Consider the following 27151-nt stretch of genomic DNA (forward strand, 5'->3'; position numbering starts at 1 on the left):
TTAAATATCTAATAAACTGTACCGTAGGACTTCGACCATCCGTAGTAATCGAGATACACTGTGAAAAATTCTGGATCAAACTGTGGTAAAAATTACTGTCACCCTGAGTACAGCTACTTTTTACCATAAAATTTGCTTTTATCGCAAAATTTCACAAAACGAAAAATCTGGTATACCATTATTTTTATAGTAGTAATATTTTTCCGTAAAACCATTGAATGACCTTAATTAAATAAATATTACTGTAAAAATTATAGTATGAAATTTTACGGTAAAAATGGATTTTACGGATGCTGCACTCAGGGTACCAATACTTTTTACTGTGATTTGATCCGGAATTTCTTTACAGTGTAGGCACCACACCAGATAATTGAAATATTTGCGTAATTGCGGTAAATTTGTATTTCAATAATTTTTTAAAGAACACGAATATAGCTAAATTATGATAAGACATTTTTTATGTTAAGAAAAGGGGAAAAAATGAGTGTACCCTTACAAAACTGACAAAAAAAGAAGGAAAAAAACCCGCATCGGAATTAATTTTGATTAACGGAAGTATTCGAATAAAAGAGGCGTGGATAATTAAAGTCCTTCTGTACATTGAATTTAAAATTTAATCATAAGGGAAAAAATACTAAAAATAAACAACTGGGAAAATGTTTTGAATCACGTTGTTCCGGAATTTGAAAATTGTCATCTTTTTCTCAGCTATTTAAATCTAAAAAACAACATTCGATCAGAGTTTGGATTGATTGTTTTTTTTTTTATTATTTATTTTAATGTTTGAAAAGCTATCGGTCTGAAAAAAATAACTGTTCTGAAATGCTTTTTCCTGTTACAATTAAAATGACAATAATTTTGGTTTTTAAGTAATTAATCAGAAATATTAGAATTTTTATGGCAAAAATTCGTCGCTTAATTCCGCTGATTAGTCAAAAATTGGCTGCAAATTAAGCATCCTTATATTTTTCAAAAAGACGCAACAAGAAAACATTGTTTTAAACAATTATTACCCTTTTAGAAAAATATAAAATATTTCCGAATGTCAAAAATTGTCATTAATTTTTAAGTTTAAGTTAAAACCGAATAAAATGTATTTTTTAAAGCCTTTAATATTCACCATCTACCATGGAAAAGCAAACAAACCCTACAGTAAGTCTTGCTGTCTTCCGCAGACGTCCTAACAGAACATGACTGTTTCTTTTTTTCCCCAGTTCTTCCTCTTTAACCCCTTCCTTCTCGCTCCCGTGAAAATGACGGGGTGAGATTTCGTCCTCTATTTCTCGCTCCCGTGATATTTCCGGGCTGGAGTGTTCAGTAGTAACGCGCCAATAAGAACAAAACTAATTCATTTCTTTTGTCTGGAAAACATTTTATTTCTCATTTTACACACCAGATGGCAGTACCAGGATATTTTTAAGGTAATTGTAGATAGTTCTCCAGAAGAGATGCAAACAATAAGAGATATAGGAAGGAAACACTACTACTGTCCAGATTGTGACGTTGACCTGTGTATCTCATGCTTTGAAATTTATCACACAAAAAAAATTACTAATCTTTATTTATATGATACGTAAGTTTAATAAAACTCTTTTTTAATGTTTAAAGCACATATTTTTAAAATTTTCCTTACTTGCTGGAAAATCAACATTAACTCATAGTATAAAATTTAATTTTTTAAAATTTTAAGCTAAAAACAAATTAAAAATGAATGCATATATTGTTCATACACATATGTTTATATAATTTTCAAGGATAAAAAAAATAGGCACTTTTATGACCGTTTTCTTGAAAATTATCCGATTTTTAAGGGGTTAATGCATTACTTCATTGAATTCGGTGCAATGGGTCTTAAGAGCAAGTAAACATCTTAATTTCAGATAACAAATTAGTGCTTCGACTCATAGTGCACCAAAAGCTGAACAACTGCGGCCACTTGCAAAAAAAATTTCTCGCCTTCGAAAACAAATAGTTATATTAAAATCTAAGTGTGAAAAGATGATGTAAATAAACAAATAAAACAAATAGATATCAATCAATACAAGTGAATCTTTTACCGGAAGTTAAAACAACCTCTGCAAATACTGCCCCCTACCGTTGAGAACACGAAACACGATCGGGAATAAAATCAATAAAAGTGAATTTTTTTTTAAGTATTCTATGATTGAAGAAAGAACTTGTTTGTCGGTAAAATCTACTGATGGAGTAGGCAGCGCCTCCAAAGTAAAACTGAACTTTCAATAAATTACAAATATCCGATTCTGTTAAATTTTATTAGAACGAGAGACAGCTGTCAACTGTTTTAATTGAAACTTCAACCACGTTATTAAAATCAATTCTATGATGTTAAAATGTAATAGTGTTTTCCATTAAAATCTTGTTGTTATAAATAAATTCGAATATCTTTCTTTGAACTAACTGAAAATAACGATTATCTCATTTTTCTCTTAAACGAGATTCAAAGGAATCACTTACTCATCTTTACTTTTATTGATATTTTGATTTAAAATGTAGTTTCTATTTTACCGAAAAAAGAATATTTTTGTTTGATACACTTCAAAAAATAAAATTTTCATTCCTTGCTAATTTTCGTAGCTATGTTAATGAATGTAAATGATAATTCTGAACGAATATATCGAACTTAACTTCTGCAAAAATTCTTAATAATATTTTAAATTATTCCCTTTTATTTTTTAAGGCATGTATCAACAATTTTAATATTTTTGGCGAAGCAAATTCCTAAACTTGGTTCATTTTAGAGACCACAAAAGGTTCCCACTATATCCTCTTTCCCATTCGCATTATGTGGCCAATGTCTTTTATCTTAGAAAAAAGAACCAAATTTTAAAAGGAAAAGAAATCTGTCGAACATTTTTATTATATCAAAAGCTGTAAATCAATCTCGTTCTACCAAAAATAAGCATAGATAACTTAAAATTACTTTAGTTTTCAGAAATCTAAATAAATCGATATCCACTGCATAGAAATGTCAAAGTTTAATGGTTTTCCGAACCAAAAAATAAATTTAACTTCCAAATCCCAGAACATTTTTTTATACATTCATGAAATTAACGTAAAGACAAAATTTATTTTTGTGCAACCAAGTACAGCAAATTGCAAAATCAATAAACTAAGAAATGAGTTTGATGCGAAGTTAGTTTAATTCATATTTTAGAAGTTTTTAAGCCTATTACTGGATTTTTCGAATCTTGTTGAAATATGTCTCGTAAATTTTATTATTGATAAGATAGAAATAATTTTTTTTAACTACTATGTAATTCAAAACATGTCGAAAATATTAAAAGATTTTAATTTATTGCTGAACTAAATTCACTAGTTTGAAGAATTAGAAATGTAATAATCAATAATAATGAGAATTGGGGGAATTGATTTTAATTTACATTCCTTAACATTGGTACTTACAAAAGAATTTCACTACTAGATTGCGGTCACTGACCAACAAAAAAGTTTTCAGTCATTGATCGTAAAATTAAATTTATACCCGTAAAGTTATACCAAGACCATAAAAATAAAGTCTACTCGTAAATTTTTTCGTATAAAATGAATGATCAATGACTGTAAATTAACGTTATCTTTAATTAGTTGTAAGTTAACGTTATTTACATGAAAGTTATCTTTATCTTTAATTTAGTCCTTGACGTTGTTTGCCTCTAGCAATATGATCTTCAATTAGACGAACCGTGGAGCATGTGGATAGTAATTCTCATAAATGGCGCTCTGCACTGTTTTCTTCTAACTAGTTCAAATTGGAATCAACCATAGTACAGCTTATATCGTATTTTTTTGTTATGAAATATTTTCTGTTATAGAACATGTTTGAAATAACTTGTGCAACTCTCACAAAATGAAGATACACTCATCAAATATGGATTAGAAGAATACGAATTCACGATCGAAATGAATAACTGGAAACAGAAATTATCGTAATAAACATGACAAGAGGTAGTATAGTGCTGCTATCTGTCAAATAGGGAAAGATTTGCATGCTCGTTGTCCTTGGTCACCAGGAAGTGCGAAAAAATTATTTTTAGCACCTGCTGGAATAGTCAGGAAACCTTTGTGTATTTAATCTGTTGTAGCCATTATGGAAAAAAAGTGCGCTGTGCCCAAAAAAAAAAAAGATTTAAAAAAAAAATTTAAAGAAAAAAAAAATTAAAAAAAAAAAAAAATTATCCATATATATATATATATATATATACCGAAGAGCCATTACATTATGACCACCCTGCTAATAACATGTAGGACCAAAATTGCTAGCACCCGCCGTGGCATTGATTCCACAAGGTGCTGATAGGTAGTCTGAGGTATCTGGTACCAAGCACCCACTAACTGGTCCTGCAATTCCCTCACTTTGCGGGGGGGGGGGGTAGCGTGGCAGCACGAATTCGGTTTTCCAAGTAGGACCACAAATGCTTTATTGGATTAAGGTCAGATGAATTTTGGGGCCAAAACATGACTTGAAAGTCATTGGAATGTTCCTCGACGATTTGACCCTTATGACATGGTGCATTATCCTGTTGGTAAACACCATCCACCGCAGGAAAAACTGTCGCCATGAATGGGTGAACCTGGTCTGCAACTATGTTCAAGTAACTTACAGACGTCAGGGATTGTTCTATGAGGATTATGGGTCTTAATGTGTCCCATGAAAACATTGTTCCTGGGCGAGCCCATTGTTTTAGATGGAAGGTGGTCATAATGTAATGGCTCTTCGTTGTATATTACATAACACCTTGTTTTAGACCATACTATAAAACGACTCAGTTTTAATAGTCAAAAAAAATTTTTAGAATGAAGGAGCTAGTAACACTTTTATACCTCACAACTTATGAATTGTTAGAAATTTTATTAAAACTTTAAACAATTATGTAGAAATAGTTATGAAGTTTTAATTAACTAATTTAAGCTTTGAGAAAACGTTTTCAGTAAGGTTAAATTTCGCAATCGCGAGAGAAAAAAAATAGCCTTCTTTAAATATTTAACACTTCTTTTCAAAATTATCTTTTTGCTCTATGCAACATTTAACATTTACAAACATTAAAACTGGCAAAGCATGTTTTTTCCCATTAGCGTGGACATATTTACTCTGCTTAATGTATCCGACTGATTTCGTCATAATATTTCACAATTTCGTCACAATTTTTTTTTATATAAAAAGGACTTTATTAAAAGGACTCTATTAAAAGTTTAAGTTTGGTAAGTTAAATTATAATTTTAAAGTTAAGTGTAAAAATTTATTAAATGTTTTTGAGTTTAGAAACTATAAATTGTTAATGTCACAGCTCTACTACAAATTGTAATGCATAGATTTCAAAAAAAATTTTTTCTATATCAGTAATGTGATTACCTGTTTGAACTAAAATCTTAAAAATAAATTTGTTTAAAAAGACAATTAAAAAAGAATTGAACACATTTTTTAATATAAATTTTTTTGCAGAAAAATTCTAATATTCTTACGTAAAGATGGTTTAAAATAGCAAATTCAAACTTAGATCTTAACTTTTCGTTCAAAGCATCGCTAACATTATACAGAATCTACATTTAAAATTTCTAAGAATTCTATAATAAACTTTTTTTGTAATGTGTGTTAGCGTAACGAAATTCTCTCAAATTTAACGTTCTTCAAAAAATGCATTTAAAATGCACGAAAATTCTGACAACAAAAAATTTAATAATTCGAAAATAAATTTCTGAAAAAGAGTTTTATTTGTCTTAAATATATAATTTATTCAAATAAATAAGGGTTCAAATACTCAAAGCAAAATTAAAAAAATATTTCAGTTTTGTTTTCATATTTCCGGTTTCCTCCGTTAGAATGCGAAAAAACCACTATAATTTCTTAAAAATTGAAAATAAAAATTCTAAAGGGTTTTGTAAAGCTAATGAATTAATGTTTAAATATGGATAAGATTAATAAAATCGAAAATTTTTCTTCTACATCGCCGCGTTTTACACAGTCAGATATCTTAATAATGTTTTATTTACTTACTTTTTTAAAAATTCGAATAAAAATCAAATAATCATTTTGTCTAAGTACAAAAACAAGATGATAATATAAGAATTATGCGTTAAGGTTTCTCTGTTTTCCTTATTATCAAGTGACATTTTTATTTCCCATTTATATTAGTTAATCGCTAATAACATTTGCTGTGATTATAAAATAAATAAATAAATAATAATTAAATAAATTTATCTGATTTTCACTCTTTATTTAAAATCTTAAATTATTTAAATTACAAATCAAATTTATTCTGGGTCCCTTGTCAATTTAGCTTTTGGTAAACGTTATACTAAATAAATCCAAGACATTGGCGAGTCATTAGCATCTTTTTTCTGCGCTCACATTCTCCCTCTCCACCCATCTCAAGCATATGTGCACCAGAGCATTACTTTCAAACATATTCATATATCTTTGGATAATATGTATAAACTGGTTTTTGTTATTAAGAGAGGATAGCGGCTTTTCGGGACATCTAAAAAAGGGGACTGTCCGGCGCCTTTCGTCAACCGATTGATGCCCCCCACTGCTTTAAATATACTCCACGCAACATTATTTTTTAATATCTTCATAGACTTCTTAATTCTTAGAAACAAAACAAAAATATCAAAATGAGGGGATTGAAAGTTGGGTTTATGATTGCATGACAAGCCTGTTAGACAGTGGCGCCTAAAGGGGCAGGCGATGTCCGTGATGATGGAATTTCGATCGCTGTTTAGCTTCCATGTCTTCTTGCTTTAAGGAATTAAAAATAAATGACTCTTTATTATTATTTTTTTTCTTCAAATGTGCCTGTTAGCTCCTTACAAAAACATTTATGGAATTTCGTTTTCTTGTTATTATTCTTTATGGTTTTAAGCTAGAGCCATAACTTGGAAATTTTTTAGCTTTGCTATTTTCCAACATTCGCGCTTAATTGATGGGGAAAAAATTGAAAAATAAAATTTGCTCAAATTATTTTCAAAAATGTTATTTTACTGGATGTGTTATTTTACTGGGATAGTATCGTTGAGCAGTATAAATATTGTTGATATAGTAAATTTAATTAGGTTAAATGCTATACTTAAAGTTGTTTCAGGTAGGGGGGGGGGTGTCTAGTATAGCATTTTTTTTAAACACATTGACATTACTTGAGTTTAGTTTCATTAATAAACTAGCTGTGTTTTATTATTAGCTTTACTGACTATATAGATGTTAACATGTTTTAAATTAAAGTGCGTTGGTAATCAATGTTTTTTTTTTTTTTTTTTTTTTTTTTTTTTTTTTTTTTTTTTTTTTTTTTGTCATTATTAAAAGTTCACAAATTAGTTTGTCATATTTATCATTAATAGATATCACTTCACACAATCATTGTCAATAGTTTTGCTATTGGGTAAAACATACTCTATTCTCAGATGAATTTATTAATTAACGCGTTGTTTTATAATAATTATATTCAGCAAAAACAGAGTATAAAAATTATAATGATTTTAAAAAGATACTAAACACTTTTATTTACTTTAGCATTATTTATTGCTCATTCACAAAACTCATAAAAAGATGACAAATATACCGAATAAACCAATAAGGGACCCACAAGTTCCTGGAGTAAAAAAATTGTGAGTCATTAAATTGTAAAACTAATTACCATGATTAATTTCTTATTTTTTAAATCATTGAATTTAAATTTAGGGGGAAAATTTTTCAGTTAAACAATTACTAAAAATTTTATTAAAGATTAAATTTAAACTAGTGTATTTAAATAAGTATTCATATATTTTAAAAATATTCATAAATGTAAGAATTTATTCTGATCGGAAATACCAAGAGTTATTTATATGAATGATACAGTCAAATTATGTTTAATGTAAATTGAAGAGCTTATTAAGAGACAATGACAAGTAACATTTGCGAGATTTTTAAGATTTCTTGGCAATTTAAATGTATTTGTTTTAACACATTTTTGAGAGAATTATTGATTAAAAAAAAATTTCAAAAACACAATGACGATGACCAGAAAAATTTTCGATGAAAGTTCAAAGTTAGTTTAATGTGCGATTTTTGCATTAAAAAAAAGACTGAAAAGAAATACATAATATAAATAAAAAAACTAATGAAATAAAATAAATAATTATTATAAGTTATTTTTGGCGGGGAATTATCTCACCTGTGTTTAAACGAATTTTAAGACTGTGTGCACAAATTTGCTTAAAAATATTTAAAAATATGCAAATAATATTTGCTTAAAAATATGCAAGCAATAAAATTAATAAAAAGCGTTCCAAACTTACGATCACCGACCTCTCTACTGCTAAACTATCGAGACCACATTTTCCAGATTACGGCTACCTTACGGTTACGGCTAATTTGATGGACAAGAATACAAAAATGCCGAAAAAGAAGTAACTTTAAGTAGACTACTTTATGTAACTTTATGTTTTGCACCTTAATAATAGTCAGTGTTAAGAATAAACACTTTGACGTTAAGAATAAGCACGAGAATATATCAGAATAAACACTTTGAACCATTAAGATTTGCAACTACTTTGTGAAAATCAATATTAACTAATTATTTGACATAGACTTGTTTATATACATAAAATTAAAAAAAGTCCGTGTATAGTTGTGATTTTCACTATTTATTTCATTTATTTGTAGTGTGTATTTGTTTAAGAAAAAGTATAATTTCGGAATATAATATTAAGATAATACAACAAAGTCAACGGTTTTTTAAATTGTAACAGAATTATTTCGCCAAGTTCTGAAATACAGATAAATTCAATGAAGAATCTTTGAACAATAACATATTGTCTACCGTTCGAAAATAGCTGCAAATACTGTAGGTGAAAGATATAACATTTGTTGGGATAGAAATAAATATAAACAAAAATAATATTGATTGTAATTGTTTTACCGATGGAACTGTTTAACTCTTCTGTCTGGAAAATGACGCCACTCTAACATTGCTTGGAAAAAAATAGTAAGAAAAAAAAATTAAAGAAATAGCTTGTAAGTCTGAAATTGAGAGAAAATTATATGCATATTGTCTACCGTCCGAAAATGGCTACAAATATTGCAGGCGAAAGATATAATATTTGTTGGAACAGAATTAAATATAAACAAAAATAATATTGATTGTAATTGCTTTACCGATGGAACTGCTTAACTCTTCTGTCTGGATAATGACGCCACTCTAGCATTGCTTGAAAAAAATAGTTAGAAAATAAATTAAAGAAATAGCTTGTAAATCCGAAATTGAGAGAAAATTATATGCATATTGTCTACCGTCCGAAAATGGCTACAAATATTGCAGGCGAAAGATATAACATTTGTTGGAACAGAATTAAATATAAACAAAAATAATATTGATTGTAATTGCTTTACCGATGGAACTGCTTAACTCTTCTGTCTGGATAATGACGCCACTCTAGCATTGCTTGAAAAAAATAGTTAGAAAATAAATTAAAGAAATAGCTTGTAAATCCGAAATTGAGAGAAAATTATATGCATATTGTCTACCGTCCGAAAATGGCTACAAATATTGCAGGCGAAAGATATAACATTTGTTGGGACAGAAATAAATATAAACAAAAATAATAATGATTGTAATTGCTTTACCGATGGAACTGCTTAACTCTTCTGTCTGGATAATGACGCCACTCTAGCATTGCTTGAAAAAAAAATAGTTAGAAAACAAATGAAAGAAATAACTTGTAAATCCGAAATTGAGAGAAAATTGCATTCATAAATTATAACTCTGATTGAGAAATAAATTTAAATATAAAGCGCACGCTGATATAATTATGGGGTAATGAAAATTAATAGCTTTTAATTGTATTTAAAAATGAATACCTCTGATGGCAAGGGATGATAAATTAATTTTTGAAATGCAATATTTATAGTCATATTTAGAGCCATGACCTTGATGACAGTTTACTAATTACTGCCGCTTAACATAAAGAATTAAGTCATAAATTTCATTAAATGCAGCGGAAAAACCTGTCGCAAAATTTGAAACAGTAGATAACACAGGGTATTAAAATCTTTTTGTTCTGTTTGATCCTTAAGTTTGAAAAGATTAACATTCACGTTCCTTTTCACATTTTTGTAATGGGCATGTCTATATATAATAAAAACAATTAAAAATAAATGACAAAAAACGGTAATTTGTCTCGCTTGTTTTGACTAGCTTTTTCATCTACAGATTTATGAACTTGACCTTGGTAATTATTTATATTGACATTTTCCTAATAGACTACAACCGATTATGCATATAATATTAGCCACTGTAAAAAATTCTAGATCAAATTACGATATGAAGTACTTTGGGAACCCCAACCGTAAAATCCATTTTTAGCGTAAAATATTATACCGTAATTTTCACAGTGATATTTATTTAAAGTGATTCAGTGATTTTATGGAAATTATTACTGTAAAAATTACGGTATAACAATTTTTTTGTTCTGTGGCATGTTCCGGCAAAAATGGATTTTGCTATAAAAAGTACCAACACCCTGAGTGCCGGTTTGTTTTCACCAACTTCGTTAGGGTATAACTTTAAATTATAAAATATACATTTCCTGAAAGTATGCATACTTCCATAATTATTAACAAGTGCATTTCATATGATTTCATCAATGTTAGTTATTAAAGTTTAATAAATTGATGGACATACAAATACTTTTAAAGCTTTTTTTTTTAGTTCACAAAGAGTGTTATTTAGAACCTAAATTAAAATTAGTTTACCAATGAAATTAAAAACTGCAGATAGTACTAATGACAGCAGCTCATAGTTTTATAAAAAGAGTTATTTTTCACATGCTATCTATAATGAAATTAACGTATATAATGTAAGAAGTATTATTAGAATATATTTTGATAAAAGCCATCTACAGCGACATTATTATTTTCTTTTGCACATTGTTTTTAACAGAAAATTTTAATATTGTTATTATCACATTATTTTACAATTGACTTTTATTCCACTATCTGTATTAAAGTGTTTTTTCTCCTGAAAAATACACTTTCATAGATATAGATAATAACTTATACTAGCTTTTACAAATTGTTTAAAAAAATATATATCAGTTGATTAGAAGAACCTATGAAATACCCCGCATTAAATAAAATTCTCTACCCTACATGAAATAAAATCGTAATAACATTTGAAATGTGTTAATTATTAAATAAAATGCATAAATCCATAGAATAAATTTAAAAAATGTATAGAAAAATATGTAAAAACATAGTAGGGGAGAAAATTTTTTGTTGCATTTATATGAATGCTTGATGGGATTTCAAATCTAAAATTAGTAATAGTCCTAAAGCTAAAATTTTTTAAATGTCATTTATAGTTTAATTTTTCTCGAAATGTACAAGCTTAAAAACGTTATACATAACAGGGGGTAACGTAATTGTTGCAATAGTTTTCAACGGAAGTTAGAGCACATCATCAAGATTAAAATGGCATGGGAACCCATGTCCAGAAATGTCGTCGTAGGCCGCTAGGGACGCTTTCCTATTATCCTATTAAGAAATGTTTCTTCGTGTGCTTCTAACAGGTCATAATAGGTAACCGCCCATAGCGTAAGGAGAAAAAAAAAGAAAGAAATTTTTTATTTTTTTTATATTTTATAAACTGTTGTTTGTTATTTTTTTACTTATCATTCCCCCCCCCTTTTTTTCTCATATGTCTATAATTTTTCTTTGTTTTATCTTCATTTTGAACTTTTATATATATATATATATATATATATTTCATTTTTATAATTTTGTTTCAGGATGCCCAGTTCATAAGAAACAAGAATTTCTGGACGAACTGGTTCAATCTTTTATAAAAGAAATGCAAGAGGATGCTGCTAACAAGTCACTGAGGTAGGATTGTGTTTTGTTTCTTATATCCATTTATTACAAAGTATTTATTGTGTTGGAACTTTAAAAAAAAAATATTTCTATACTCACATATCGAAATGAAAGAGATATTTCAATTAAAGAGAAGGACAGATAACTTAAAAATTTCTACAACCTCAGAAATACGTTCGGCGTTGAACCATATTATCAGTATATATAACCCATACGTAATATTAAATTGTACCATAGCATCAAATCAAGTTTAAAATGGCCTAATTTGCTTTAGTATGTGGTTCAATTTATCACCATATTAAAGTTTCACTGAAATTTTACAATTGTAGAATACATAGGGCTTCAAAATTTGTGGTGGTTTAATAGTGCATTCCAGCTAGAACTTGTCGGAAAAATACTACACTATTAAAATTTTCCTTCTAATATTATATAATAAAATAACCGGCAGCAGTCTGTCCATCCAATTAACCATCAAGTTTATGGTCAAGAACATTTTCTACCTTAAAACCGTTTACAACTAGTATGGTTAAAAAACCCTGAATACAAAATTAGATGGTTTTTAACCGTTTACAACTAGCATGGTTTCAAAACCCTAAAAAAGAAGTAAAACAGGACATTGGAGATAGTTTAACAGCTTTATAGTGCTGTTATCTATACGTGAATGAGAATATCGTATTCTAACAGCCTAGGGTCACAAATTGGGGAGTGCAAGGAATGGAGGAAATATTGTGGTGTCAACGCTGGTATTTGAGCCACGTTCTAGTGGTCATGAGATTCACAGATTAATCCACTCGGCTATAATACGCACCCATTAGCAGGGAGCTAAGTGACTTCATTAAGTGTCTAGTTAGTGCGATAAAATTCTGGTTGTTTAACTGTATTAGGTGAAGACAGTTAATAAACATTTTTCAAACAATTAACAGTTTGAATACCGTTTTTTTTTTTCATGGTTGACTGTTTTGTTTGAATACGGTAAAATAGCAATTAAATAAATTGTTATTTAACCATTTTTTTCTGAGAAATTTCTAACAGTGTTTAATAGTGCATTCCAGCTAGAATTCGTAGGGAGAAGTACTATTCCTCACATGATTCAAAGGGAAATTCTTTCTAAAATGTAGAGAATCTATCATTATATATTATAATTATGAAAGAAAAGGGCGCATCGTTGTGAAATTTTGTTTTAAAAACAACATATTTTTAATATATTTTGTTTCTATAATTTAACAAAACAAATCTAAGTTACAAAATTTAACAGTTGAAAAAGTACACCATTGCACAGATTTTTTTTAAAAAATTGCCTTTATATTTTAAGATTAATTATAAACATTGACTTTTTGAGAACTCTTTGCTCAATAAACTGTCACTATATGCCCAATAATAATAGTAATAAAACGTTCTACATTCCAAAATATTTAACCTCTGAAATACGTAATGTTTACTCTATTTTATGAAACAGAAATTTAACCTTTAAATTTAATTCATATAAATAATTTTATTAAGTTTTCAGTGATATAAATGTCTTAAGGTTTTAAATTTCTCGTCAAATCATTTGTAATTTTTTTTAATGAAATTATATCCTTAAGCCTAAAACTTCTTTGTTTGTTTCATTTTTTTCAGTATTGATACACCCACTCCTGAAAAAGGTGCAAGATGGAAGTTTGCTTCCATTGATGTAAACAATAACTCGGTAAGAAATAAAACTGTATTTTTTCCTATGAATAATTATAAGAATTTTCAAGGCACTCTTTAAAAAAAATTACTACAACACATTTCTCAAAGAATGAGCTTTCCTTCATCAGGCAGTAAAAAATTAGGATAAGCTCAATGGTATGAGAATGAATGGGAGAAAAGTTGAATCAACACAGGAGTGATGGAAGAACTAAGAAACTATAAGGGAGAGAGGAAACAAGGGGGGGGGGGGGGGTGAGACGAAGAAAGCACAAGTTAGCAATAAAATAAGTTTCACAAGTTTTTTCCTAGCAATAGAGAAAAATTAAAAAAAAAAAAAATCAGCAATTTTCCTTACAATATTGTCTTTGTATATAAAAATGGCCAGGTTGTCAAAACAATCAAACTCAGATTAACAAGTGACATTAAAAACAATCTTCGCTGCATGTTATATTTCTTGATGTCATTTTTAACTACCTGATGAGAAAGAACTCCTTTTTATTTAATTTAAATATGGTGTTATAATAAATATCCATGTGCTTCGCATCAGTTTTTTATACGCCAATGTATTTTATCTCCTCATATTTGTTATTTTAGCATTAATCTACTCGTATTCGAAATGGTTTATTTATTATTAATGGTTTATTAGATTAACACATTTACCATTAAATAAGCGACACCATTAAATAAACGGTTAATGAAATTATAAATAATTTCACTCACCTTGTACTTTTAAATAAACAATGCACTTCATTTATTTAAAATTAAAGATATGTAAGAGCATATTAGAAGGATAAAAAATATATTTATTTTCATACATTATAAAATTAGTTAAATTGAATAAATAATACTCGGTAAAAACACTATTTAAATTTATAACTCCTAACAAATAAAACAATTAAGTATTAAAAAGTTTTTAATTGCCTAATTTTTTTAAATATTTATATAAAATATTAGATAAAATTAAAATTACACTGATTAAAGTGATATTTAACTTCAAAATCCATTAATATAATAGAAATAGAAATTGATTGTCTTTTCATTTCTAGATACTTTTATTGTTGTTATTCAAAGAATTATTCTTTAATTCTAAATTTTTAGGAAATGTCCAGTTTGCGTGAAGGTGGAATTTATCTGAACTGTGTACAAGCACTTCATTTATTTCTAACTAATTAACTCTTATCTTTAGAACATTAAAAGTATTAAAACTCTTATCTTTAGAACATTAATTCTTAGGTGGCTAACATTTTATACATTACTCTCATTTTAACCCTTTGAGGCATATGGGAAACCGGTGTCCCTTTTATATATTCTTTTCTGGCGCTCTAATTACATGCAAAATTATGTTTGGGTATTTTTTAATTATAAAGAACAATCTAAAAAATCTGTTAGATTATAAAATTTTAGATTTGTACTAAAACATAAAATGCAAAAAAATAATTAAAAAAATAAAGAAATTATTATTTTTTATTTATATTTAAAATTTTATCGATAATTTATTTTGTAAATTAAAGAAGTTTAAGTGATGAGTAGCTGTTTCTCTTAGATTTAGAAAAGTGTAAATTTGAGACATTATTGTTTGGAAGTGAGCAGTGTTTGGAAGATTTTACCATTAACCCAGAAAAAAGACGCCGGTGTTTCATGCTATATTTCCTAACCATAAATGACTAAAATGCTAAATATAATATTTTTCATTTATTTCGACTTAAATTATTGAACAAAATGAACGAAGTATGAAAAATATGTTTAATAAAAAGTCTGCATCAAAGAGACGGAAAAAAAATCAGAGAAAAAAGCTTTAAATTTTAAATATCGTCAAATAGATATGTTTATTAAATTAGATAGGGGAACAGGTAATTTTTTATCAATTAACAAAATCGGATCACGTCGATGACATCGAGAACATGTTCAGTGTAAAATAATCCTGGTAGAGTTTTAGGGATATACAGATGCTTCGAATTCAATAATCAATTAACAATTTTTTCAAAACTGAGCAACTTCGTACGATTATTGGAAATGCATACTTGCAAGATGCACACAAAATATTTTAAAATCTAGACAAATTATTAATTGACCTAGTGCAACTCCGTACGATTATTGGAAATACATACTTGCAAGATACACACAAAATATTTTAAAATCTAGAAAAAATTATTAATTGACCTAGTGCAACTCCGTACGATTATTGGAAATACATACTTGCAAGATACGCTCAAAATATTTTAAAATCTAAACAAATTATTAATTGACCTAGTGCAACTCCGTACGATTATTGGAAATACATACTTGCAAGATACACACAAAATATTTTAAAATCTAGACAAATTATTAATTGACCTAGTGCAACTCTGTACGATTATTGGAAATGCATACTTGCAAGATACGCACAAAATATTTTTAAATCTAGACAAATTATTAATTGACCTAGTGCAACTCCGTACGATTATTGGAAATGCACACTCGCAAGATACGCACAAAATATTTTTAAATCTAGACAAATTATTAATTGACCTAGTGCAACTCCGTATGATTATTGGAAATGCATACTTGCAAGATACACACAAAATATTTTTAAATCTAGACAAATTATTAATTGACCTAGTGCAACTCCGTATGATTATTGGAAATGCATACTTGCAAGATACGCACAAAATATTTTTAAATCTAGACAAATTATTAATTGACCTAGTGCAACTCCGTATGATTATTGGAAATGCATACTTGCAAGATACACACAAAATATTTTTAAATCTAGACAAATTATTAATTGACCTAGTGCAACTCCGTATGATTATTGGAAATGCACACTCGCAAGATACGCACAAAATATTTTTAAATCTAGACAAATTATTAATTGACCTAGTGCAACTCCGTATGATTATTGGAAATGCATACTTGCAAGATACGCACAAAATATTTTTAAATCTAGACAAATTATTAATTGACCTAGTGCAACTCCGTACGATTATTGGAAATGCACACTCGCAAGATACGCACAAAATATTTTTAAATCTAGACAAATTATTAATTGACCTAGTGCAACTCCGTATGATTATTGGAAATGCATACTTGCAAGATACACACAAAATATTTTAAAATCTAGACAAATTTTTAATTGACCTAGTGCAACTCCGTACGATTATTGGAAATACATACTTGCAAGATACACACAAAATATTTTAAAATATAGACAAATTATTAATTGACCTAGTGCAACTCCGTACGATTATTGGAAATGCACACTTGCAAGATACACACAAAATATTTTAAAACCTAGACAAATTATTAATTGACCTAGTGCAACTTCGTACGATTATTGGAAATGCACACTTGCAAGATACACACAAAATATTTTAAAATCTAGACAAATTTTTAATTGACCAAGTGCAACTCCGTACGATTATTGGAAATACATACTTGCGAGATACACACAAAATATTTTAAAATCTAGACACATTATTAATGAACTAAGTTCTTGTGTTTGAAGAAGAAGAATTTTTTTGACCTGATCTGTCATTAGGTGCTGGACAAGAGAGAGTGGAAAATTTTCAAGAAAGAGTGGCGGTCATTCCAGAAGGACAGCAAACAGAAGAAGCGCCTCAGGAAATGCTGGAGAAATCTTCCTCGTTTCTGCGACGAGAATGACAACCAGAAAATAACCATGGATGAATGGCTTGCCTGCACCAGCATTACCAGAGGTAATATTATAGCCTCTCTTATTATTAGATTAATAATAATGGAGGATTATTATATTAAAGGAATTTCACTTCAAATAGAACCTTTGATGACTAATGATTTAAAATTGTAAACATCATTCGAACATTAGACTGTAGTAATCATGCTTTACTACGGTACGAACATTTGACTGTAGTAACTAAGCTTTACTACAGTCATTCATTATAATCATTTTTCTTTATTATTTTTATACAATAACTAAACAAAATTATCATCAGAATCAGATTACTAACTAAGCGCTTAGCTTTCAGAAGTCGTTTGTTTATGTAGACTGCTGTGAGGCTTTTCGGTTGAAAAAGTTAACTAACCAGTTTATATGTAGAGGTGATATGTTTTATCCCACAAATAATCTGGGTTTTGGTTATAACATCACTATTGCTGCAGTCGATCACGATAATGTGCGTCAGACTTTGATAATTCTTTTTGTTTCTCTCACTGATATATGAATTTGTTACCTCTTAATGTCTATTTATTTTTAACAAGGATTTAAAAAATATGCTTGAAACAGGGACTATGAAATGCACTACATATCATAACAAAAGGTTAGTTCAAAGTCATGCTGACCAAAATTCAGATTGAGGATTTAAATAAAATTAAAGCATTACAGAAATAAGTTAAAATGTTGGCTTATTTTAACGCAGACAAATTTTATGTTGTTTCAGTAAATGTTGGAAATGACGTTCCTTTTTCCGGATACCAAAGCCTGCTAGTGAAGAAAGGATTAACTTCATGCTAACATATGAAGCTAAACAACGTGAAAAAAACTCAAATGTGGAATTTTTTACACTTTTTTTTCACGTTCTTTAGTTTATTCAGTTTATAGTAGTTTAGTTTACTCGTTTTACCAGACCTTGGAAGACTTTGCGAAGCTTTGCCGTATTGATATTAGAAATGCAAATAGTTATCGTGATCTTCATTTTCATCTCAGCAGTTTCCTTTTTATTTGTTTGCTTTTAGTCTGAAAGGTTGAAATTTAGTTTCAACTTCCCTTAATATTTCAACCTCTAAAATGAAGGGCATACAGATTATTTTCTTGTAAGCTACAGATCGATTTGACCAATTGAGTCAGCTACAAACTTCAATGACGTGAAAGAATGATTTTCAGAGCACAATAACATTCCAAAATAAACATTCGTTGTTTGTTTCTATCAAAACAATTAGTTGTCTCTTTGAACATCAAACGCATCACTAATGAAGTTTCTGAGCATGAGATCATCGACCGATGAATGAAATACAGTGAAATCAGAGTGCCGTCTACCTTGAGGAAATCTGATTCAATGCGTTTGATAGCTATCTGCCATACTATTTATTAAGAGGAAATCGAAATTCAATGCATTTGATTGCTATCTGCATAAATATTTCTCAGGAACAAATCGATATTCAATGCGTTTGATTATAATCTGCCCTTACCATTTACCATGACGAAATCAAAATTCAATGCGTTTGATTGCTATCTGCCTTACCATCTGCCAATCGAAATCGAAATTCAGCAAGTTTCATTTCTATCTACCTTACCATCTACAAGGAGGAAATTGAAATTCAATGCGTTTTCAATAAATGTTAAGCTTAGATGAGCAAAACTTAAAACTCACCTTTTGTAGTTAAATAATATTTTATTATCAAGACTCTATTCATTTTTTCGTTTTCATCATAACATAAACCTGTCTCATTTATACACTATCTACCAATAAGTATTTGGACACCTATGCAAATGACTATATGTCGGCGGAGGTGGAATTATGATCTGGTGGTGTTTCTCCTGGTATGAATTGGGACCCTTGGTCCCCATTCATGGTAAGCTCAACGCCGATGCCTACTACACTATTTTGGATGACAATGTGCTTCCTACGTTGTGGCAGTTTCACGGGGTGGACCCCTGTTATTTCCAGGACAACAGTGCCAGCTGTCACGTTGCGAGGGTCACCAAGGCTTGGTATGGTGCCAATGCGGTCAATCGAATGGACTGACCTGCCCAGAGCTCAGACCTGAACCCTATCGAGAACCTCTGGGACGAGTTGAATCGCCGAATTAAGGGGTGTACTACCCGTCCAAAATCGTTGAAGGAACTTACATGTCTTCTCCTAGCCGAGTGGAAGAAAATACCACAAGCCGTCACACAAGGACTTGTGGAAATTATGCCCCGGAGGGTTCACGCTGTAATTGCATCTCGTGGAGGCTCTACCAACTATTGATTATGAATGAAGTTAGTTTTTCTTTTCAATCACACGTGTCCAAATACTTATTGGTTGATAGTGTATGCATGTATAAGAATATTCCTCATAATTAAGTTTGCCAAATTTATAAATTGTTTATAAGAGAAAAAGCTTTTTTCTTTAGATAGTTTATAAAATAATATGTATATATATGTATATATTTAAATGCTTTGGATTGTTAAGTTATTTATCACTAAAATTTCCTACTTTCTTGCAGATTACAAAGGAGCTACTCCTAGGCACCCCCCAAGAAAAGGCAAAAATCCTTTTAGCACAATACTGAAAAGTGATTAGCGAATTAAAAAAGTTTGTTTCCTGCTAAAACTATGTTTTTTCGGACACAAATACCATGGATATACGTCAGATTTATACATAATAAGTCATTTTATCGCCCAGTGTGTAAATTCAGTGTTTCTTTGTTTACTTTTTGCGTCTTATTTAATAACTAGAAATGTTATTTATTTTCCATAAAGAGTCCTTCACCAAAGTTCTCATTTGCACTTGTGTGTTTCAAATAAATAGAATTTGTTCTGGTCAGAAAGTGGACAAACTTTTGAAACTTTCTGTAAAATGGTCAAGAGATCTGTGGATTTTGCAGAAGAGGAAATCATATTGTCAAGCAATTTCCTTTAAATTCGAACTGAATATATTAAACTACAAATTAGTCTAAAAGCCTCGAAAATAATATGAAGAATATTTCCTAAAAACGTGAAACGAATTTCATAATTGTGTAAACCACCGTTAAGGAAATTTTCATGAGGAGTTGAAAAACTAAAGACGGTTAAAAATTTGATCTTAATCTTCGTCTGAGAAAGTTGAGTGAAAAACTTTATCAAAATAGTCTAGCAAATAAATATTAAAATTATAGAATTGAAGATTAAATATGCAAGTCGTCTACAAACTTGATTATCTACAGATTGTCTACAGATTTTATTAGTGAAATATCTACTTGTTGGCTAAATGGAAATATACTAGCAAAAATTGTGCTAATCCAACTTTATAATACGGAAAAAAATGTAAAAGACGTGCAACTCTTATAAGAAAAATAAGTACCTAGAAAAACATAAATGCTTTAGTGTGCTAAAGTACTATGTACTTTAGTGTTATGAGGTTAAAGTACTCTATACTTAAAACCCATACCATAAACAAAAGATGTACTTTGAACAAAACTGCATATAGATAAACTCTATATAGACATTAGTTTTTCTTCGTGCATCGCCATATGTTATGTATACGATATTTGTGTATATTAGTAATAGATTGTGAATTATGGAAATGAAGTTGCAATATCATGAGCAAGAATTATAGATGCTAATAATTAAGCCGATAATTAATTCTGTTTTAATTATTAGTATCATAGAACTATTGTATCATATCACTTCATCTGGTTGCTCCTAGTCTGCAAAATAGCAGCCAGGATGTAATGCTAGTTGTTCTGAATAATTTCTAGTAGCATTATTAAGAAATGAAATATTAAAAAGAAAAAAAATCTAATGTATTATATGTTAAGCACAAATAATTCTGTGGATTTATTTGTTTCATAATTTAATTTAAAATGCATAATAGTTGCTTTAATAAATGTGCCAACGTTATCGTAAGTGTTAACATTGTAGTGTTAGACCTATCAGAATTTGGAAATTCTAACACGTGTATAATGTATTGCCATTATATCTTCCAATACAGTATTTCTGTTTTTAATATCAGAAATTTTGTAACAAAATTAATGTTAATTGGCCCAAACAAACTTTAAAAGCTCTTGTGAAATTGACGTGTGCGAATCTTAAAAGTTAAATATGAGAATTTTTTTGACGTGAATAGATATTATGTATAACACATTTGCATTTCTTTTTCTCAGAGTTAAACAAATTTTCTTTTCAGTTTCAGATTTGCACTATAAAAAATTCCGAATCAAATTACGGTAAAAAGTACCGACACTCAGGCTGCTGGATCGTAAAACCCATTTTTAAAAGAACATGTTACCAAAAATTCTGATATACCGTAATTTTTACAGTAATAATTAACGGTAATCTTACATCTTACGGTAATATCTTACTGTAAAATGGATTTTACGGATGATGCACCCAAAGTGCTGGTACTTTATACCGTAATTTGATCTAAAATTTTTTTGCAGTGTGCCATATCGCGAAATCATCAACCTTTTAACTATGAATTTCATCCATATTATAAAATTAAATTTTTTATAATTTGAATTTTTATTAAGGCGAATTCACTCTAAATTCTAAAATTAAAATACTTAAAATTAAATTAATTGAAATTGACTACAGATTGTCTCCAATTGATTTTGTATGGAGATGAGCAGTTTTTGGACTCTTTAATTAAAAAAATGATTTATTGATGCAATTAAAATGATTTGAAATATTTTGTATTAATCATTTTAACTTCAATCGTGACTATTTAATTAACACTGCAATATATTTTTTTTATGATCTCTATGACACAATTTAAGCTAAATTTTGCATGCTTAAATAACATAAATTTCGATGTTTTTAAATAAGTGAAATTAAATTCTTTTCAAGTTTCAAAATTTATTCATGTTTAAATTTTTATCATTATTTGTTTTTTAGCATTCATTAATAAAGATTTATTACGAACTTAATAACATACTTTTCAATTAAAACTACTAAAAGCGATGATGATAATTAGACAGTAATGGAATATACATATATCACAGGTTATTATTATTTTAAAAAAAAAAATCAAAATCGTGTGTGGTTATCAAACTTTGCAAATTTCAAAAAAAAATTATAATTTTATTTTTTTGACAGGAAATTCATGAACAATAATTTATAAATTCTTCGTTGTGTCCGTATATTTCTACGTTTTCTTATCGAAGCATGATCTTTACAGTAAAAAAAAATTATAAAGTTGGGACGTTTTTTTTTTGGAACGAATAATGGCGGCGGTAGACACAGATGAAAAGAGCAAGATGCAACATACATATTAGTGTGCTCTACTTTCCTCCATCTCTACCTAGCGCCACCTTTTTTTTTCATGCTGGAACTATCGTTCTTACTTTTATTTTCATTTAAAAATTTAAACAATGAGATTTTGAACAATCATTTAATCCCTGTTCCTGAACGAATATCTTATAACACCATTATGCAAAATCTTATTCAATTTTCTTGTAGAGTACGTTCGAGAATTATTTTATAGTCTGTTTGCATGTTAGAGAAAACTTTTTCCCACATCACTGTCCTACCCTTAATAGTACTTAAATACAAGTAAATCAAATTAACTTTACTGCGGAGTGACATTTGGAGCACCTTCGTGTAAATGTAAGTGATACACATATTAATTTGTTACAAATCTTAAAGATAAAGTAAATAAAATTCATTAATCATTAACTGTTGTATTTTCAAATAGGGTTAATCTTTTTTTGAATTAACACAGAATCAATTTTAATATTACATTTCTTTCACAAAAAAAACTTTTTTTTAAAATTACTTTTTGATATTTCATTTCACTTATTAGAAATTTATTAAAAAAATATTGGATTAAAGAGATTTTATAAATCTTTAGATATAGAACCAAATGGTAATCTTTGATTTAGTTGTTTTTTCCCCCGACAAACTTGTTATTTGATGTAAGCATGAAACTATATAACTATTATAACTGCATATTGTATATCTAAATATATGTTTATAAATGCCAAACTGATCTCTTGTTTGTCTTATCTGTGTTTGATTTTTTTAGTGCCATGATAAATATATAATAAAATTAAATTTCTTTATTTTATCTCACTGGCCTTTTCAATCACAAAACTTAAATAGATTACTGACACTGCATTAATGCACCCCTTTAAATTCCATTTAATTAATGAACCAAACAAGGAATTCAAATAACTATCTAAAACACTCTTAAAATAATAATAAATAACCCATCCCACACTAAATAACTTTTATTTGATGATTTTGATCTGATTTTCACATACACTATAAGTTACAATCAAAGGACATGTCGTAAATATGCCTTTAATACTGAAAACAGAACTTAAAATAGGGAGAGTAATTAAAAAATTGAAAAAACATTACTCTCTCTATTTTAAGTTCTGCTTTTAGTATTAAAGGTACATTTACGACTTGTCCTTTGATCGATTATAACTTATAGTGTACGTGAAAATCAAATCAAAATCATTAAATCAAAAGTTATTGTGGAGGAATTTTTTGTAGAACATTTGCATTACATGTCGAGAAAAACCTCATACTGTTAGCCTGATAGCAAGGAGACTCTAACCCAGAGCCGTTTTTATGCTTATAGGGGCCCTGGGCCTATCATTATCTAGGGGCCCTTTATGAGTAAATTTAGAGAAAAAAAATTTTGAAAAATTTAAAAAAATTATTTTATTTTAAGAGTAAAAAACATTTAAATTAATTATAAAAGCTTATATACATTATTTTTTATCTAAAATTTAAGGTAACAATACTTTTGGCGCTTTTTGAGAGGCGAATCTTCGATCACATCAACAAAATCAAATTCCTGTAAGACATACATTTTGCTTTGCAGATCAAAATCTGTTAGACTTAGAAACATCAAATTATGAAGGTGTGTAGAAAATATGCAAGGAGTTAGAAAAAATACAAGAAAATATAGTTTGATTATTAGTTTTTTTTTTTTATAATCGCCGTTGAAAGACTGACTCAATTTTGAGCCAATGTTTAACTACGTAGCCTTAAAATTTTAAAACCAATCCAGAAAGCAAGGAAACTCCTGGTAAGGAATCAGTACCCAGAGGCATTGAATTGTTAAGAGAACTTGGAGGAATTTATGGCCCCGACAGATTTAACATGCACCAGTCACTATTTTATACTTGGGTATTATTCGGCCGGCTCAATTCGAACTCCCATTCTCACGAACACGAGTCCATAGCCCCTACCACCAACCAAGCTATCGTGGTCAAATTATTAGTTTATTTTGTAACAGTCATTGAGCAGCCCACCTGATTTCGAGTTTATTACTACTAATGTTTAAATCCGTAGCCTTGTAATTTTGAACCCAATCCAGCAGACAAGATAACTCCAGGATCAAGTAGTGGAAGAAATTTTTGCCTTCGTGGAGGACGTTTTGATGCAACTAGCCAGCATTTGAGTTACATGGACAGGAACTCCACGAAGTCCTCCCACGGTTAGTCTGATACCAAGGGAACTCTAATCCATGATCCGCCGACCACTGAGGCTATTTCACGTCAGCACTGTGATCGGTAAAAGCCGGGTGTGGAATTCATATCGATCAGTCATCACTGGGATTCGAACTCGGTGTACCTCATTCGGAGGAGAATGCTCTATCCCTTGAGTCCAACTTTATTGAGTAATAACTCTGCGGCAGGTACCAATTTTCCAAATTTTATTGATTGGTACCAATTTTATTGATTTGCTTAAATTTAATTATATTCAAAATGTAAATGGTAATTCAATCGTAACTTTTGTAGAAAAAAAAGGTAATAAACCGTTTTTCCTCTTAACCTGCAATGAATGCAGAAGCAGCCACGAGGGTTAGTGAGCAAAATGAATAGGCAGCGGAGCCTTCCAGTTTTTTAAATAATTGTTAAATTATTAGTTATTAACATGCGTACTTAAAAAAATAAGAAAAGCATTTTTCGGTATTAAGAAATAATAATTAAAAACTGTCATCAGCTGGAATAGAACCCACGATCTCACAGTTTTGTGTTAAATTTCATAATCATCAGTCCCAAATATACACACCTGCCTTGCGGATATTTTTTAATTTTTTTTAAAAATTTAATAAATTAAGTCATTTGGATACTTGACATTCTTGAAAAATGCTTTCCAAATTACCATTTTTAACGTTTATAACAAGTATCTTCAGTTCATTTAGAAGTAAACCATAATTCGGCTTATCTTATTAATTTTCAACTTGTGTATATGCACCAAAAATAAATTCAAAACTAGATATAACACAAGAACTGCAAATTTAACTCTCGTATATAAAACCTCATTTAAGATTGAAAATGATAACACGATGAAAAACCTACACTCCTCGAATTAAATATTTTAAAAATAGCCTGTTTTTAGGTTATAATATTCGTAATTACCTTAATAAACTTTAATTGTAATGTCGGGGTTCCACCGATGGAAGACATTTAATATATCAATGGAACACACTAAAGCTTTATATCAATTAGCAATTAGTTTTAGAATTACAATTATAGAATAATTATTATAAGATTATTGTAGAATGAATATAGAATTAATAATTATTATAGAGTGAAAGGTTTTAAGAGACAAATATTTGTTAATGCTTAATATTTAATCTAAGAAAAAACATAACCCATATTGAAATCTAACGAATAGCCCCTGATAAATTTCGTGACAAAAAAATTTAAAAAAAAATAAAAATTGAATCCTGATTGATTTCCGGATTTTCGAAACACCTTCTATACCAGGGGTTTCCAACTTACATGAGGTTGGGGGCCACAATTAAAAACACAAATCAAATGGCGGGTCGCAACTTTGTCAAAATTTTATGTAGCACTCTTTTATGTTGGAAGCAACATTAAATATTACTGTCAGATTTTTACCAAGTTGTACAAAACAAAAGTATTGAAGTACAAATTAAAATAAGTATATTTTTAAAAATATTTAATTGTTATTAATAATGTTTTTAAAAATATTAAATAAATAATAAAAATTCGGGCTACAATAACTTTAATGTGCACCTATGTATTAAGCAATTAATGTGCAACAGATATCTAACTGTTAAGATATAAAACTTTAAAAAAGTTGGTATTAAAACTTACACAGTGCCACACAAAATGTTCAATGAGAAAATTGAGGTTTGTCTGCTGCAACCACCAGAGAATAGATATTTAAATTTAAAATTTACAAATTTGTGTGTAAATATTTTCGGCCTAAATGAATGGTTTCAAAAAGTTAAATCGGAGAATTAATTCGAGAAAATTTCTGATACACACATGCGATAATTATATTCACAAAATACAAAAAAATGAAATGCAAAAAGAGAAACATACACAATTATTTTTGTATTTGAATAAATATTTTCTTGGATGCAAAACCTGAGAAATAAATTTTTTTTGCACCGTTGGTACGTTAAATTTCACAGAAACGAAGAAATTAGATTTCTATTATCGAGAAAAGCATTTTAAACCCATATAGATTTTTTTACGAAAATTTTTCACAAAAATTGACAACTAATATATATTAGTTCGCGGGCCACAAAAAAAGGCTCCGCGGGCCGGATGCGGCCCCCGGGCCGCCAGTTGGAAACCCCTGTTCTATACTAATCAAATTGGTTTCGATGTCTTTCATCCCACATGTCTCACTAGTGATTCAGCATATTTTGATATCATTTTTGTTTCGTTCTTACTTAATATTAATTTGTTTGCGACAATTATTTTTTTACTACTTTTCTGCGCATTAATTGTTAAAGTATTAATTGTTTTTTGAATTGACAATTTCAATCATCTTGTAGGTATTTAAAACTGCAGCATATCACATGAAAGTATTAAGTATATATCATTTTTACAATAAAGTAAAATAAAAAAGAATTCTGATCCTTAGGAACAGATATTAAATAGTCTCATGATCGAATCGAATAATGGAGCATAATTACCTTTTAAACTAAAAATTTGCTTATTTTTAAATAATTTATTAATCCTCAAATTATTTAAAAGATGATA

At 28.9% G+C, this 27151-nt stretch overlaps 1 protein-coding gene across 4 annotated transcripts in view; it reads left to right on the top strand.

Moving 5' to 3' along the window:
- The window catches only part of LOC107453771 (SPARC-related modular calcium-binding protein 1), a 122450-nt gene extending 99218 nt beyond the window's left edge, over window positions 1–23232 (top strand). For all 4 annotated transcript variants that reach the window (XM_043040473.3, XM_043040474.3, XM_071179428.2 and 1 more), the window contains 4 exons: window positions 11779–11872; window positions 13478–13547; window positions 17049–17226; window positions 19694–23232. In XM_043040473.3, the coding sequence (XP_042896407.2) occupies window positions 11779–11872; window positions 13478–13547; window positions 17049–17226; window positions 19694–19770 (419 nt within the window). In that variant the 3' untranslated portion in view covers window positions 19771–23232. The remainder of the gene's footprint in view (window positions 1–11778; window positions 11873–13477; window positions 13548–17048; window positions 17227–19693) is intronic.
- The last annotated feature ends 3919 nt before the right edge of the window (window positions 23233–27151 follow it).

The sequence above is a fragment of the Parasteatoda tepidariorum genome, chromosome 3, assembly GCF_982258835.1.
Source record: "Parasteatoda tepidariorum strain Cologne lab strain chromosome 3, Ptep-v5.0, whole genome shotgun sequence".
In the NCBI taxonomy this organism is placed as follows: Eukaryota; Metazoa; Arthropoda; class Arachnida; order Araneae; family Theridiidae; genus Parasteatoda; species Parasteatoda tepidariorum.